This window comes from Danio aesculapii, chromosome 2 (assembly GCF_903798145.1).
Source record: "Danio aesculapii chromosome 2, fDanAes4.1, whole genome shotgun sequence".
In the NCBI taxonomy this organism is placed as follows: Eukaryota; Metazoa; Chordata; class Actinopteri; order Cypriniformes; family Danionidae; genus Danio; species Danio aesculapii.
Window position 1 is genome coordinate 57,081,324 of NC_079436.1, and position 16,044 is coordinate 57,097,367.

Here is a 16,044-nt window from a genome sequence, read left to right on the forward strand (position 1 = left end):
GGGAGATCAGTCTTTATATTATCATGCCAGAGTGAGAAACTATCAGCAGAGCAGGACAAACTCCAGGACTGATCATTGTGTCCAAATCCACACTCCTTTTTTGGACCTTTCCTGCTGATGCTCTTATATGACACTGATATTTCCACACCATCATATCCGCTCCACTCCAGCTCCCAGTAAGAGCGTCCACACACACTCTCTCTACACAACACCTGATAATAATGAGTAAATCTGTCTGGATGATCAGGATACGACTGGTCTGGACCTTTATTTTCCACCACTGTGTTTCCTTCAGACAGAACCAGACTTTTATTCACTGTGTTTGGATCCAACGTGAACTGTTGAGAATCTGATGAAGATAAAAATATTAATTAATTCCTGATTTTCAATGATCAAAATAATAAATCCTGACATATTTAATATACGCTGTATAGTTCTGTTTTAAAAAGTGGAGTTTAACCATCAAAACCATGATAATGTAAATTAGCTGAATGCCTTTTTATCAACATTTCTATAACACAATCCAAAACTCCCATCAGGTATAGATTTAAGACAAGAATTATTTGATGGCATATTTGATGGTCTCTTTTTTTAATCTGGGGGTCGCCACTGCAGAAAGAACCACCAACTTATCTAGCATATGTTTTACGTAGCGGATGCCCTTCCAGCTGCAACCCAGTACTGGGAAACACCTATACACTCTCACATTCACACACGCATACATTACTGCAGGGCTATTCAATCAGATCATTTTGTGTCATGGGGGCCAGTTCATGAAAAGCATTCCAAACTAGGGGCCGGAGAGATATGACTTGCAATATAAGTGATGACACAACAGCAATAAAAGAGCCCATATGCTGTATTTGTGCTTATAAAGACACCCACGTTGACTTTTTCTACATTAAAACGTTAATATATTGTATTTTGAAACTACATAACATCACTGCATTGTACAATGTGGCCTTTTTTTACAAGTATATACAAATGTTGTACTTCGAGGCACAAAATCAGTGTATTTAGTAGGCTTCTTCTGCATTCAGACTCATTCATATGTTGTTTTAAACTGCGTAACAATTAGGGATGCAACGATTAGAGATTTTGTTTATTGTGATGTTTATTGCTGCTCAGTAATCAAATACAGCACAAAATATGAATAAAACACAAACAACAGTCCATTTCTTAATGAATAAATAAATAAAAATACAAATAAATCAAAAATCGTATTCGTCTAATGTTAATTTAAGCTATATATTAGCTAAGAATTTAAATGAACTGTTGTTATATACAGTACAGTTGAAACCAGGAGCTAAAAAAAGGAGCATAACCATTTTTTTTTACATGTCTGATGGTAAATCAGACTGTGTTTACTATTTTAGGTCCGTTAGGATTATCTAAATGATTTACGTTTGCTAAATGCCAGAATAATGAGAGAATTTCATTTTGAGAATGTTTAATTAATTTTAGATAGTCTAAATTTTCCATACATTTGGTATTGTTTTAGATTTACTTTTAAACTGTATAACTTTGGTCAAATGTTTTGGGCATCCTTCCACAAGCTTCTCACAATAGCAGGAATTTTGGCCTATTCCTCCTGACAGAATTGACCCTTCGCTAAGCCCCGCCCTCTTTAGTTACTGTTGCTACCCAGGTAGCAAAGAATTCTGGCCCAGATTTGGCATAAATCTGGCACAGCAGGCATTTATCCGGCACTGGCATACAGCATGTGGGCCAAACTTGGCCCTGGTTTGGCAGAGGTGGCACCGTCTTTAAGGTGGCAAACAATACTCGGGCCAAAAGTAAAATGTAGTATTTGGCCCAGATGTTAATACTTGATATGTGGGCCATGTAAGTTTGGCCTGTCCTGACCCACATTTAAAATACATTTTTGTTATTTTAAAATTAAAAAAAAATTCTACCAATCAGGTCGCTTTGAGAAAAAAGCTCACTCATAGCAAGCCTAAAGTGCAATCATTTATGGGTTTATCATTTTCATTGCAGTCGTGACACACCAACATATCTGGCCCATATTAGGCTCAGTTATGGGTTACTAACTCGGCTGAGACTTGGCCCAGATATGGTCCGTGTTTGGCCCTTGTCTGGAAGCCAGATATAGTCCAGTCATGTGCCGTAATTCACTGCGACATGTGGGCCAAGCAAAAGCTGATTGTGTGGGCCAGAGCTGGGCCAGAGATATTTTGCTATGTGGGTATGTATTGTTGACTCTGGCTTGTTGATTTTCCCATGTTGTCACACAAGGAAGCAGTGTGTTTGAGCTTTTCCTTTAATACTATTCTACAGTTGTGCCTCCAATTAACTCAAATGTTGTCAATTAGCCAATCAGAAACTTCCAAAACCTTGACATCATCATCTGAGCTTTTTCAGAGGCAGAATAATCTTATTGTGTGTAAACTTGACTTTCAATTAAAGTTCTCTCAAAAAATCTCTCATTATTCTACTATTAATCATAAACAGAAACAAATGTGATAATCCTAACTTACCTAAAAGAGAAAAAGTTTAGTCACATTAACATCTGACATTTTTTAAAATGGTTTATGTGCCTTTTTATACAGTGTGTGTGAACTTCTTTTTAGACTTAGCTGGAAGTAATAAAATTTGTGTGTGTGTGAATGTGAGTGTGTATGGATGTTTCCCAGTGTTGGATTTCGGCTGGAAGGGCATCCGCTGCGTAAAACATATGCTGGATTAGTTGGCGGTTCATTCCGCTGTGGCGACCCCTGATTAATCAAGGGACTAAGCCGAAATGAAAATGAATGAATTTTTATATAATTATATTTGGGTTTGTACACTGTCAAGGCAGGGTTGCCCTGATAAAGCCGGGATTAAGTCAAAGGAAAGTGAGTGAAAAATTCTATGTCAAACGATTGGGGAAAGTTAGTTGGTTCTAAAATAAAATAAGCTTTATTAAAATTGTAGCATGTCTGAAGTTAAAACAGGCAGATTTCTGTTTCCTAAACAACACAAAGGTGACATCGAAACAGAAATGTAAAGAGTTACCATAGCTTAAAAATCTGGGGTATTGAGTTAATACACAAAAACCAACACATTCTCAGCTGTTAAAGGTTATACTGTGTCTTCGTGTTTGTAAATCTCAGATGTAACTGAAGTTGAATGTGGCCTCTACTGTAGTTATTCATATTATCTATTGACTGTATTTACAATAAAGCAAAGCCTCTCATACCTTATTGTTTATTTGTTAGATATTTTATGAAATATGTTTGAAACATCTGTATGTTGTCAACATTATAATATTAATATTTAAAAAAAAAAATATTACATTATTATAAATCGAAAAGTCCATTTAAATGTTTTGGTTTTAGTTTAAAGACTCATTTTTGTAAAATCTCTACAGTTGAGCATACAATGACTTTAAAACGAATAATTACTGGCTTGCATGGTTCGGCTTACCACTGGCTTGCATGGTTCGGGATCTGTAGAGCTGCGCATCGTTGGATCTGCTCTTCAGTATTTGGACTCTCAGTAGTGATTATTAAACCACACTGAACTGAGCTCAACTGAACTGAACTTAAACACTACAAACTGAACTACACTGTTCCTATTTACTGTGACCTTTAATGTGAAGCTGCTTTAACACAATCTACATTGTATAAGCGCTATACAAATAAAGGTGAATTGAATTGAATGTTTCCCTGTCAAAACTTAATTTGGCCACATCAGGACCCTCAACGAACACATTAGCACACAAGTGATAATTCCTGATAGTTCAATGTGTAAATGCTATATTCCAATAAGAGAAAAGTTCATATTTTAATGTTCAGTGTGATCAGAGTGACTTACACTGGAGAAACAGCTCACGGGTCTGTGTTTCAGGAGTGGTAATCCAGCTAATTCTGCTCACTGTGGAGACAAACAGATGATTTATAGTTAATATTGTCTAATAATACAAATGCATTTAAAATCATATGAAACATGTCAGGAAATGTAAATCTGACCTCTTGTAGATATCGTCTTCATCTCCTCAGTGCAGAACTGCTGCAGTTTATCTCTCAGACGAGACACAGATTCAGCAAGTTGATCAAAAGCGAGCTGCGAGCTGCTAATAAAGCTGGATGAGTCTGTAGATCCAGGAGGGACAGAGAGAGACTGGAAACTCTACACAGACACAACAGAAACAGCAGCTGAAGACACACAAACACAATCTCTGCTCCACATGCTCTTCCACTGTCCTGTGTGTCACCTGGAGGAAATGGATGTGATCTTCTGTGTGTGAAAGCTGCTCCAGCTCAGCGTTTCTCCTCCTCAGATCATTGATCTCCTGCTCCAGTCGCTCCAGTCGTTCTTCAGCTCCACTCACTGCAGTCTTTTCTCCATCTCTGATCATCTGCGTGAGCTCCGAGCGGCTTCTCTCAATCCAGCAGATGAGCTGAGTGAAGATCCTCTCGGTGTGGTCCACTGCGGCCTGTGCAGAGCGCTGTCAGACACACACACATACACACACACACACAGACAGAAGCATTGGAGTGTGAAAGGCCTCTTCAGCTGCTGTTCTTCTGCTCAAACTCACCTTGTGAGACTCCACAGCCTCTCTCAGCTCCTCCAGCTCCTTCTGTCTCTCCTGGAGTCTCTGCTGGAAACTGCTCTGGGTTTCCCTCAGCCGACTCTGCAGGATTCACAGTTGACAAGAGTTAAATAAACGTCACTGCAAAGTTGTAAATATGAATGAGAAGCTCAGGATTTTCCAAATTGCAGGAGAGTTTATTAGAAAACATGTCAGATGCACAAGAGTGCGGCATTTAATCAAATTATAGTAATATAAAGGTGCCATATAATGTAAATCTGGATATACCTGACATAATAATATGTTATATATATATATATATATATATATATATATATATATATATATATATATATATATATATATATATATATATATATATATATATATATATAAAATATGGTTTAGTACATAAAAATGTCATACTGAGAGCCTCAAACATCATCGTTTCCTCATTCTCATGTAAATCCTGTGAGTAAAACAGACCTATTTGAACAAATCAGACTGTAATGTTGCACATGGGACGGTTAATTAGCACGCCTCATGCTGTGTGTAACTGGCCGCAACATTTCCTAGTGAGATTACAACAATGATTATTTTCCTCAATTATGTTCGCATTTATATATGCTTATATTAAACTATGTATATGGGACTCTTATTTTAAAAAAAAGAAAGCGTAAAGTCCACTGCAACACATTTTACATTGTTTTTTATACACTGTTAAGCAATAAGGAAAGACGCTGAATGCTGAGTGTGGGTATCCCGTACACTCATAATAAACAAGTGCAGGGCTTGACGCTTACTTTTTTCAGGAGAAGCACATGCACTCCTAAGTTGAAAAATTTAGGAGCTCAGTGAAAATGTATAAAATAAATAGTGTTTTAGCCTAATAAATGTACATGAGGAGATCTTTAATAGCAATGCAGTTTCATTTATTTGAATACAATAGGTTTTATTTTACCGTAACAACAGCTTAAATAGTATTTAGTAATTATTTATAATTTAAGCTGCATGACGGTAGCGGTCCACAGCAGGACTGAGATCAAATTGCTCTAACGAAGGCCTCTCGAAACTGATCTGAATCAAGTGGACATGCCTAGACAGCTTCTTGTTGAATTTTTGATCCAGTTTCGAGCTGAAAGAATATCTTTCACACTGGGCAGCAGAAATAGGGAGTCATTATCAAGTTATTGTTAAGTTAATATGTGCAGTATGGTTAGTGCAAACATTCAGATGACCAGAGCTATTTAACCTGTGTTTGAAGATTATGGCTGTATCAATGGTCCCAAACAAAACATTATTAATTTCATTATAATATATATTTTATATATTATAATAATAATTGACAATATTTGTTTTAATAACTGGTTACATCAAAAGTTCTGCTTGCTTTCTCAAATGCCTCTGATGCTTTCTCAAAAAATTGCTGGAGTCCAAGAAAGAACATTTTATTCTGTCTAAATGATCTAAAAGTAAAGTGAGTGTGGGCGAAGCAGTGGCGCAGTAGGTAGTGCTGTCGCCTCACAGCAAGAAGGTCGCTGGTTCAGTTGGCGTTTCTGTGTGGAGTTTGCATGTTCTCTCTGCGTTCGCGTGGGTTTCCTCCGGGTGCTCCGGTTTCCCCCACAGTCCAAAGACATGCGGTACATGTGAACTGGGTAGGCTAAATTGTCCGTAGTGAATGTGTGTATGTGTTTCCCAGTGATGGGTTGCGGCTGGAAGGGCATCCGCTGCGTAAAACAAATGCTGGATGAGTTGGCGGTTCATTCCGCTGTGGCGACCGCGGATTAATAAAGGGACTAAGCTGACAAGAAAATTAATGAATGAAGTGAGTGAGAAAGATGCAAGGATTGAAGTACAACTTAATCTCTTGATAGAAATTAAACCTTAAACTCTGTTTTCATAAGATAAACAATGCAGTAATGACATCTATATTGTAGTCGAGTGCAAGAAATTGAATGTGTTCAGCGCTTCCCACAGGTCTGAAATATACTTGCGGTGGTGGCTAGATTAAAACACACAATTCCCTCATGGTATGTAAAATAATACGACTTTCAAGAATATTTCTATTTAGCCGAATTTATTATATTTGCATAATATATTACACAGTTCAAACCCTAAGTAATGCCATCCTTTCTATTCAACTTTAACGGCTCTCAGCAACAGAATAATTTCGTATTCTGTTATTATTATTATTTATTTTTCTTATAACTGACAATTCTTTAAAAATGTTTTGCATTTAACACCTTTTACATGACACTCTTTCTTTTCAGTGTGTTCAGTAAAAAACAAAAACTGTTGAAATAAAAAAAGGGAATCCACTATTTGACTGAGAGTCATGTCCAACACTGAAAGGTCAAATCTGCTCTCTCACTCTGCGGTAGGCTTGGTGCTGCTGAAATTGAGTCGCACCGGCCAAATTTTGCATATAAAGTAATGCAGTGTTTCCCAACCCTTTTCCTGGAGGCACACCAACAGTACATATTTTGGATGTCTCCCTTCCCTGACTAATTCACTTCAGGTTTTGGAGTCTCTTCTAATGTTCTAGTTAGGTGATTCAGGTGTGTTTGATTAGGGAGACATTGAAAATGTGTACTGTTGGTGTGCCTTCAGGAACAGGGTTGGGAAACACTGATGTAATGCAACAACGCATTCAGTTAAAGACAGATATCGAAAGCGAAAGGAGAATTCGGGACATTTTAGGAGATTTAGAAATCCCGGCCCAATGCACTTTTAAATCCCAAATGGAGGACATGTCCGGGAAAAAGAGGATGTATTGTCACCCTACCCTACTGAAAAAAACAGCTTAAACCAGCCTAGGCTGGTTGGCTGGTTTTAGCTGGTTGACCAGCCTGGTTTTAGAGGGGTTTTGGCCATTTCCAGGCGGGTTTCCAGCCATTTCCAGCCTGGTCTTAGCTGGTCAGGCTGGAAAATGACCAGCTAAAACCAGCTTGACCAGCCAAAACCAGCTATGTCCAACTTAAACCAGGCTGGTCAAGTTGGTTTTAGTTGGATTTAGCTGGTCCTTTTCCAGCCTGACCAGCTAAGACCAGGCTGGAAAAGGCTGGAAACCAGCCTGGAAATGGCCAAAACCCCTCTAAAACCAGACTGGTCAACCAGCTAAAACCAGCCAACCAGCCTAGGCTGGTTTAAGCTGGATTTTTCAGCAGGGTAAATAATGAGCTGGTCAGTCTATTTACTAAAAGGCCTTTCTTGTCTGCATGTCCTCGTGCTCCTCTCAAAGCTACTAACTTACTAAAGTCAGAACAGGTACAGTTTTGTGTCCAGCGCGTCTCTGTGGGCCTGCGTAACACGCGGGTCTGTTGGGGAAGTGTTTTCAGTTTCTCTCGATCACAGAACCGAGCCACTTGAGTAAACCCTTGTGTTGAAAGCACTGGTGTTGAATTGGGTCTCATACTTGATGCGGCACGCTATGCCATGACTTAATTGTAAACGTTTTCTTTGAGCCTCGCACACTGTGCGGCTCCGCCACCATTCGGTGCCTTGCGTTGCTTAGCAATGTATACAAAACAACGTATATAAAGACCGCTTTACGTGAAATAAACCAGTAGAGATGTGCTGTTGTTTAGAGCGTCCGCGTGTGCTACGGTCACAATAGATTTCCAACGTAATGGACCAAAACATTGATAAACAGTGAGGAACATGTTGTTTTATTGTGACCAAGTGAATCAAGTCATCAATTAAGCTTATTAAAATAAATTTGCACATATGCGACTAAATAAATTTTCCAGTCTGCACACGTCTATTTTTAGTCGCAAATGCGAGCGAAATGGTCGCACTGTTGAGCCCTGAAGGGTTTTGAAGTTTAAAAGATACGGCTCGGCACTTTGTGTCAGCAGTTCTCAGCTGCTCAAATATACATCAGGATGTAAATTGCAGGATATACGGATTAAACATTTATTCAGCACCACCTCAGAGAGTCATAAGGTCTGTTTAATTGTATTTTGCATGTTATGCTTAACAGTATATTATAAAATTGTTGTGTTTGTTTGTAATGAGGCAACAAACACATGTAGACTGCTGAATTTAAATGTTTAATGCACATTTATGCATTGTGTCATATCACTCTGCTCTTACTGTCAATTTTCTCCAGAGAAGTGGCAGCAATACACTTTATTAAACATCATCTGTTTATGCAGAGGTTTATATTAATAACTGCCTGTGTTTTCACATACAATAAAAGCTTCAAAATACAACACTTAATCACTGCCGGTCCCTTTTGTTATATAATTATAATGTAGTCTATACTTCATCCACAATGCAGCTTGTTATCGTTTCATGATGAAGATTATTGACTGATGTGCTCTGTGATGTAGAATCTGTAATGCTCTATTATTGGTAAATGTTATGGGAAACAGATTTAATCATAAACAATCAACTGAATACCCTATACAGCACTTACACGTGTGTTTTCATTTCTGTCAAACAATAACATGACAACACCCTGACCAAAGTCTATTACACATCACTGTTGGAGAGAAGATTAAAAGTGGAGAAATGAACAGACATTACTAATTATTGAGCATAAGTGTGTTCATACCTGTTGTTCAGTTCTCTCTGCTGCAGCTGAAACAGTGTCATGGTGTTTGTGTTGATCCACCATACACAGATAACATATACAGCAGTGATCAGTGCGGCAGAAGATCTCCAGGAGTTTCTCATGTTTAGGACAGATCATCTCCTGCAGTCGTCGAGTGGCTTCAGTCACTTTGTGTCGATTTCCTGGATTCAGTTCTTGATGGCGCTGAAAATGAGTCTGACAGTAAGAGTTCAGACACATCAGACAGGACTTGACGGCTCTGTTTTTGGCTCCAGTACAGACGTCACACTCCACATCTCCAGATGCAGCGGGACTCTGAGCAGGACCAGCAGCTTGTAGTTTGCTCTTCTGCAGTTTCTCCACCACCTCAGCCAGCATGGTGTTTTAGCTAAAGCGGGTCTGGGGCTGAAGGTCTGTCTGCACTGAGGGCAGCTGTAGACTCTCTTCTGATCCTCCTGATTCCAGCAGTCTGTGATGCAGCTCATACAGTAACTGTGTCCACAGGGAATGGAGACTGGATCCTTTAGGAGATCCAGACACACCGAACAGCTGAACTCATTATGAGCCAAAGAAACACTGGATTCTGCCATTTTACAGCTCACACTCGCAGACAGATAGACACCGACACAACACTGATTATAAGTTTCGGTTTCTCTCAGCTCTGACACTTCCTGTGTGTGTCATATAATAAACTCCGCCACTAGAGGACAGTCTAAAGCTGCGGTCACACTTGACATTTCTTCCCATAGACTCCCATTCATACGCACGCGAATGCGTCAGACCGGAAACGCGGTCTCATGCGTTAAGTTTCGCAGGTTGCTGCGGTGCATAGTTCAAGCTTGGTAAACTCTGACCTGTGAAATCGCATCATTTGACTGCGTGAGACCAATCTAGGATGAAAACACGACCTCTCTGGGCAAAAAATGTAAAACATGGAGCAATCGCTCGCTTTTTAAAATGTCTAATCATCTTGTTTAATCCCGCCCCTTTTCGCAGCGCCGCACGACAGAATTTCGCACACACAAAGCCCGGTGTGACCGTAGCTTTATGCAGAAATAAACCCACAACAGTTTGAGTAAAAATAAAGTTATTTTACGTTTTTAAGTAAACTATTATGAGATGTAGATGTCGAATTTCTCCCCTTTACCTTTCCTTCATGTTCTCATTCATACAAATAACTTGATTAGGAAAATTCTCGTGCAACTTTATTTAGTCAGTAATGAAGGAATTAATAGACAAGGCAACATCCAAACTCATGACAGGAAGACCAATCAAAGGCGTGTTTCTGCTTGAAGCGGCGCTGCGCAAACCGATTGGTGGAGAATGACATCAAAGCACCGCCAGAGGTTCAGTTTAGAATGTGGCATTCCATCCTCATTCGGCAATCTGATAGGTGTAGCGGTGCCTTGATGTCACGACAGTCTTCCCGCCCTGCACCGCGTGCTGAGTTGATGCTTTTCAGCATTTTAAGACGAGAAGTTTAGAGAGAATTATGTGTGTTTTATCAGTTTGTTTAAATAAGTGAAGTCTTCATTAACCCGCGCGTACATTTTACGATCAGGGTAAACAGGAGTTGAAATGTTAAACCCCAAACGGTAAAAGAAAAAAATAAAATAAACGTAATAATAATAATAATATATATATATATATACATATATATATATAACAACTGCTTTCTTATTGTACGTAGTTCCACATGAGATTATTACTCCAGTCAATGTTGCTTTTTTTTACTATTACCATTAATAATAGTAATAATAATTATAATAATAATTAATATTAGAGTGACTTCTGAAGGGTCATGTGACTGAAGACTAGAGAAATTAAGCTGAAATTCATCATTTAAATCACTGGAATAAATGATTAAATTAAATTATAAACTACTTTTTATTTTGAATAGTTATTTTGTAGTGCAATAACATTTCACAATTTTACTTTGGGTCCTGTTTTTTTGATGAAATAAAAGAGCAGGAGAAGCTTATTTTAAAACATTTAAAAATCCTACTGACACCAAACTTTTGACCGATAGTTATGTGTCCATATGTGTGTATTTCTGTTGCTACTGAACAATCTGTGGTTGTTTTGATATTTTTGGTTTGATAAATGCCATGGTTGGCAGTCATCTTATGCATAATAAGTAAATTTAACATTTTCACCTAATGTATTGTGTTTTCGCTGATACAGAGAAAAGCTTAAAAAAGCACATTCCCTATAAATTGTCCTCTTATTTATTTTTTTAAAAGCTGCTGTTTTATTATTAGCAAATGTTTATAAAATTTTTCAAATGATGCACTGTTGTGTGTAATATTGTAATAAATTAATAATAAAAACTCAAATTATACAGAGAAGAACTAACTTTTATGATTCATAAAAACCGCTGCATAATCAAAAATATTAAGAGAATTTGTTTCAATAAAAAACAACTGCTCTCTTATTATTATGATTAATAAAAAAGAGTATTTTTAATTATTAGAACATATCAATGCACTACATACACATCATATCGTAAAACAAAATGTTTTAAAATCATTGGTTTACATATAGTTTCCTATTATGGTTATAAAAACGAAAATATTTCCAAAACACATTTTAAAATGTTACACTACAACATCATGTCATACTGTAATTTTATATATTAATAATAACAATAAAAGCACACAATTACAATATGGACATTTCATGTTTAGTAAATGTTTAATCCATGAAAAGCTAAAATAATCAGCAGAATAATCAACTATTAAACACTTAATTTCAACCCAAAATAAAAAGAAATTTAAGTATTGATAAGAAATACAATATTATGACATGAGTTTGAGAAATAAAAGATAACCAAATAGACAATCCTTTGGAAAAAAGAATATATGCATAGAAAAAATACCTAGATTTTAAAATATATATTATTATATCATTCAGATAAAATAGTTTATATCACGAAACCAACACTATACTACAACTTTAAATGTTTTGTGTAGTGCTCCACTGAATGTACACATTCAATGATAAGACTGAATAATAATATAACTAATATAGGTGAGGTAAAGAAAATGCAGTTTTAGGGCTGTGCAATATGACTATATATTGTATGGACAAAATAAAAAGTCTATCGTTTCATATTATTCTCTTTCGTTTATATTGTGTACATTGTTTACAATAATACTTTTTTATAAGACAGAAACATATAATGATACAATATTTTACATGATCCAATAATAGCATCAGGAGAAAGTTGTAATCTTGAAAATACAACGTTTACATTTTGCATTTTATTTGCGATTATTTAATATTTTTATGTTGGACCTGTAATTATGAGTTTTACAAATGTTTTTGGTCAAACATTTGCCCTTACATTCTAAATAAAGTGAAAAATATGATGACATGATTATGAATGAGTATTTACTTTAAAATGTAAAAAGAAACGGTCCAATACTTGTTGTACTGATGATACTGATATTTGTCTCTTTCTCACTTAATTGAACGTTTGTCATTAATGTAGATCAGTGTTTTACATTAGCAAAATTAATTAAAAAATACATGCATTAAGGTTTACTAGCTGGTTTATTGATGCTAGGCCTGTCGCAATATCTATATTTGTTGTACGATGTGGGCGAGGCAGTGGCGCAGTAGGTAGTGCTGTCGCCTCAAAGCAAGAAGGTCGCTGGGTCAGTTGGCGTTTCTGTGTGGAGTTTGCATGTTCTCCCTGCGATCGCATGGGTTTCCTACGGGTGCTCCGGTTTCCCCCACAGTCCAAACACATGCGGTACAGGTGAATTGGGTAGGCTAAATTGTCCATAGTGTATGAGTGTGTGTGAATAAGTGTGTATGTGTTTCCCAGTGATGGGTTGCAGCTGGAAGGGCATCCGCTGCATAAAACAAAATGCTGGATAAGTTGGCGGTTCATTCCGCTGTGGCGACCCCAGATTAATAAAGGGACTAAGCCGAAAAGAAAATGAATGAATGAATGAATATTGTACGATGTATTGCACCAAAATATATTGCAATAAACGATATTATTGTCATTTTAAGACCATTTTATGGCACTCATTATATAATGCCAGAATGACTATATATATATATATAGCAAGTACACTCTTCCAATCAACACATAATATATTATTCTTAAGAATATTTCCTTTAATTATAGTCATTTTAACAATTTAATAATGAGGTATTGGAATCAGAATGTGAAAATGCACATCCTAAATAAATAATAATCAACGTTAACAAAAAAGTGTAAGGTGAAGAATAACAGAGTCTGCGATATCTGCTACCAGATCTATTTTCAGCTGCCAGACATCCACATGAAAATATACTATAGTAATTTATAGTAAATACTGGATTGTTTTTAACCATACTGACACTGACACGTCCAGGATATGTTGCACTATCAGCTGAAATGTTGCTAGAATTGGTTTTCATGTATGGGCGATATATATATTGCATCACCATAAATGATTGAGGTCATGTCCATGTGTTGTGCGAGAAGTCGATATATTGATTATTGTGACAGGCCTAACTGATGCTTCATCGTATCAATGAACATGGATTAGATCCATTATTCAACAGGCCAATATTGTCCTTTATATATTATTTTTGTTAATATTATTATGAGTAACTAATGCTAATGTATGTAAACATTTCATTTTGTTTTGGCAAGTTTTCATTATTTTTCCACAGAGGATTATGCAGCTGAACTTTCCCTTCTCACAATTTATTCAAAACTTTGTCTATTTTATAGCTGATGTGCTGATGATTTTTAAATGTAATGAAAATCAGCCAGGCAACGCAGTGGCGCAGTAGGTAGCACTGTCACCTCACAGCAAGAAAGTCGCTGGTTTGAGCCTCGGCTGGGTCAGTTGGCGTTTCTGTGTGGAGTTTGCATGTTCTCCTCCGGGTGCTCCGATTTCCCCCACAGTTCAAACACATGCGGTACAGGTGAATTGGGTTGGCTAAATTGTCCGTAGTGTATGAGTGTGAATGAATGAGTGTGTCGATGTTTCCCAGAAATGGGTTGTGGCTGGAAGGGCATCTGCTGCGTGCTGGATAAGTTGGCAGTTCATTCCGCTGTGGCAACCCTGGATTAACAAAGGGACTAAGCCGAAAAGAAAATGAATGAATGAAAATCAGCCAAAATATCTGTGCATCTTTACAGATCTCGCTTCATGGCAACTTCTGAATAAAATGAACAAATTACCCTAATGCTAATTGTTATATTCAGTAAATTATAAACATGAAAAAATTATATTTCTCAAAACATTGTAGGTATCTGTACCTTCTATATTGTTAGATCACAGATTGTTATTTTTGGAGAAGATTGACCAGATAGACTTTTATAATCTTTCTCAAGCCAGAATCCAGGATAGAGTGTGTGTGTGAATGTGGTGTGGAGTGTGTGTATGAGGCTCATTGTTGTGCCAGAGACGCTGTAGAAGGACAGAGTGCCTGCACTGTGATCCACATACACTCCTATTCTAGAGGAGCTGACGGAGGGTTTAGGGAGAATAGTCTTTATATTATTATGCCAGAATGAGAAACTGTTAACAGAGCAGGCCAAACTCCAGGACTGATCATTGCGTCCAAATTTACGTTCATTACCCCAACCCTTTCTGCTGATGCTCTTATATGACACTGATATATACAAAACACCATGTCCGTTCCACTCCAGCTCCCAGTAAGAGCGTCCACACACACTCTCTTTACACAACACCTGCCACCAGCTATCAAATCTGTCTGGATGATCAGGATATGACTGGACTGAACCATTATATTCCACCACTGTGTTTCCTTCAGACAGAACTGTGTTCGGATTCGCTGTGTTTGGATCCAAAGTGAGTCGATGGTAATCTGATGAAGATTAGAGAATGAGAAATGACACATTAAATTAAAAAGCTCACATGGTGTGATAGTTTTGACTGACAACTAGCTGGCCATTAACATTATTATTATTTAACTCATATTAGAGGTTATTTTAAACTTCATTTGCACAGTTAAAAGTTTAAATTACTGAAAAGTTGAATCGACTGGTGTGTTTTTTCTACTACTACTCCTGTCTGGGCTGCTCTACTGGGATTCTGTTGTGTTCCAGTTTCCAAACAAACAAGTAATGCTGTTCAGAAAAAAATGTTTTCCGTAAGTTTTCACTACTCGTTGGGGAAGGTTTTATCATAATCTGCACTGATATTATGCAATTTAATCATCTGTTTTGAACAGTGGACAAACTTATGCGCAAACACGCCGTGGGTCAGGATCCAATGCGAAAGACTCCCTGGAGAGTTTCAGCTATATCTGGGACCAGTTAACCCAGAAAAACAGCTCTGGAGACTAGGGCTGTGCGATTTGGGGAAAATATCTAATTGACTAAAAATCTAATTGATTTGCGAATATAATTTTGTAGTCAAGCTTCAGCTCAATAATCTGTATCGTAGCTTACATGTATCGACCCGCTGACTGCCTGGACCCGCTGTCTCGAGCGCATGACTGTGTGTGTGCGTCTGTGTCTGTGTGTGGTCACGTGATGTGCGTTTTCAGCGGTATATTGTGGACGGAGGGCTGTTCAAAAACGCTAGGTGAAACGCCAGTGTGGATCGTTTTCTTTCTAAAATGCCATTTAAAAACGAAGCTGTATTAGTGTAAACGGGGTCTAAGTGCGTATTTTTCGCAAGCGGATTTGCGAAGGGGGCGGGGTGGAGGATCGGCAATGTCGGTTCAGCATCGTGGTGTCTATCAGCCATCGGCGATGGACGATGGCATCGTCTATCGGCCCAACCCTATTTTCTATATTGATGCTGAAGTTTATTAATGTACAGTGATGATAACTCAAGCCAAAGTCATCGCGTGTGTATTTTTTTCTGCATCATGTTTATCACATATTTTACAGGGTTATTTTGAATGGAATATTTTGAATAGACTGTTTGTTAGACATGATCCTAACAAAATTTCCATTTACACATTA

At 37.5% G+C, this 16,044-nt stretch overlaps 2 protein-coding genes across 2 annotated transcripts in view; both read right to left on the reverse strand.

Annotated features, from left to right (window-relative positions):
• LOC130214450 (tripartite motif-containing protein 16-like) overlaps positions 1-9,778 on the reverse strand; it is a 10,264-nt gene extending 486 nt beyond the window's left edge. Inside the window, 7 exon segments of the mRNA XM_056446162.1 lie at positions 1-349; positions 3,817-3,876; positions 3,972-4,131; positions 4,217-4,450; positions 4,544-4,639; positions 9,096-9,481; positions 9,484-9,778. The exon segment at positions 1-349 is cut by the window's left edge and continues 486 nt beyond it. Of these exon segments, the coding sequence (XP_056302137.1) occupies positions 1-349; positions 3,817-3,876; positions 3,972-4,131; positions 4,217-4,450; positions 4,544-4,639; positions 9,096-9,481; positions 9,484-9,685 (1,487 nt within the window). The 5' untranslated portion in view covers positions 9,686-9,778.
• A 2,252-nt stretch (positions 9,779-12,030) lies between these two features.
• The window catches only part of LOC130214459 (tripartite motif-containing protein 16-like), a 39,582-nt gene continuing 35,568 nt past the window's right edge, over positions 12,031-16,044 (reverse strand). The window contains exon 6 of the mRNA XM_056446182.1: positions 12,031-14,936. Within this exon, the coding sequence (XP_056302157.1) occupies positions 14,368-14,936 (569 nt within the window). The 3' untranslated portion in view covers positions 12,031-14,367. The remainder of the gene's footprint in view (positions 14,937-16,044) is intronic.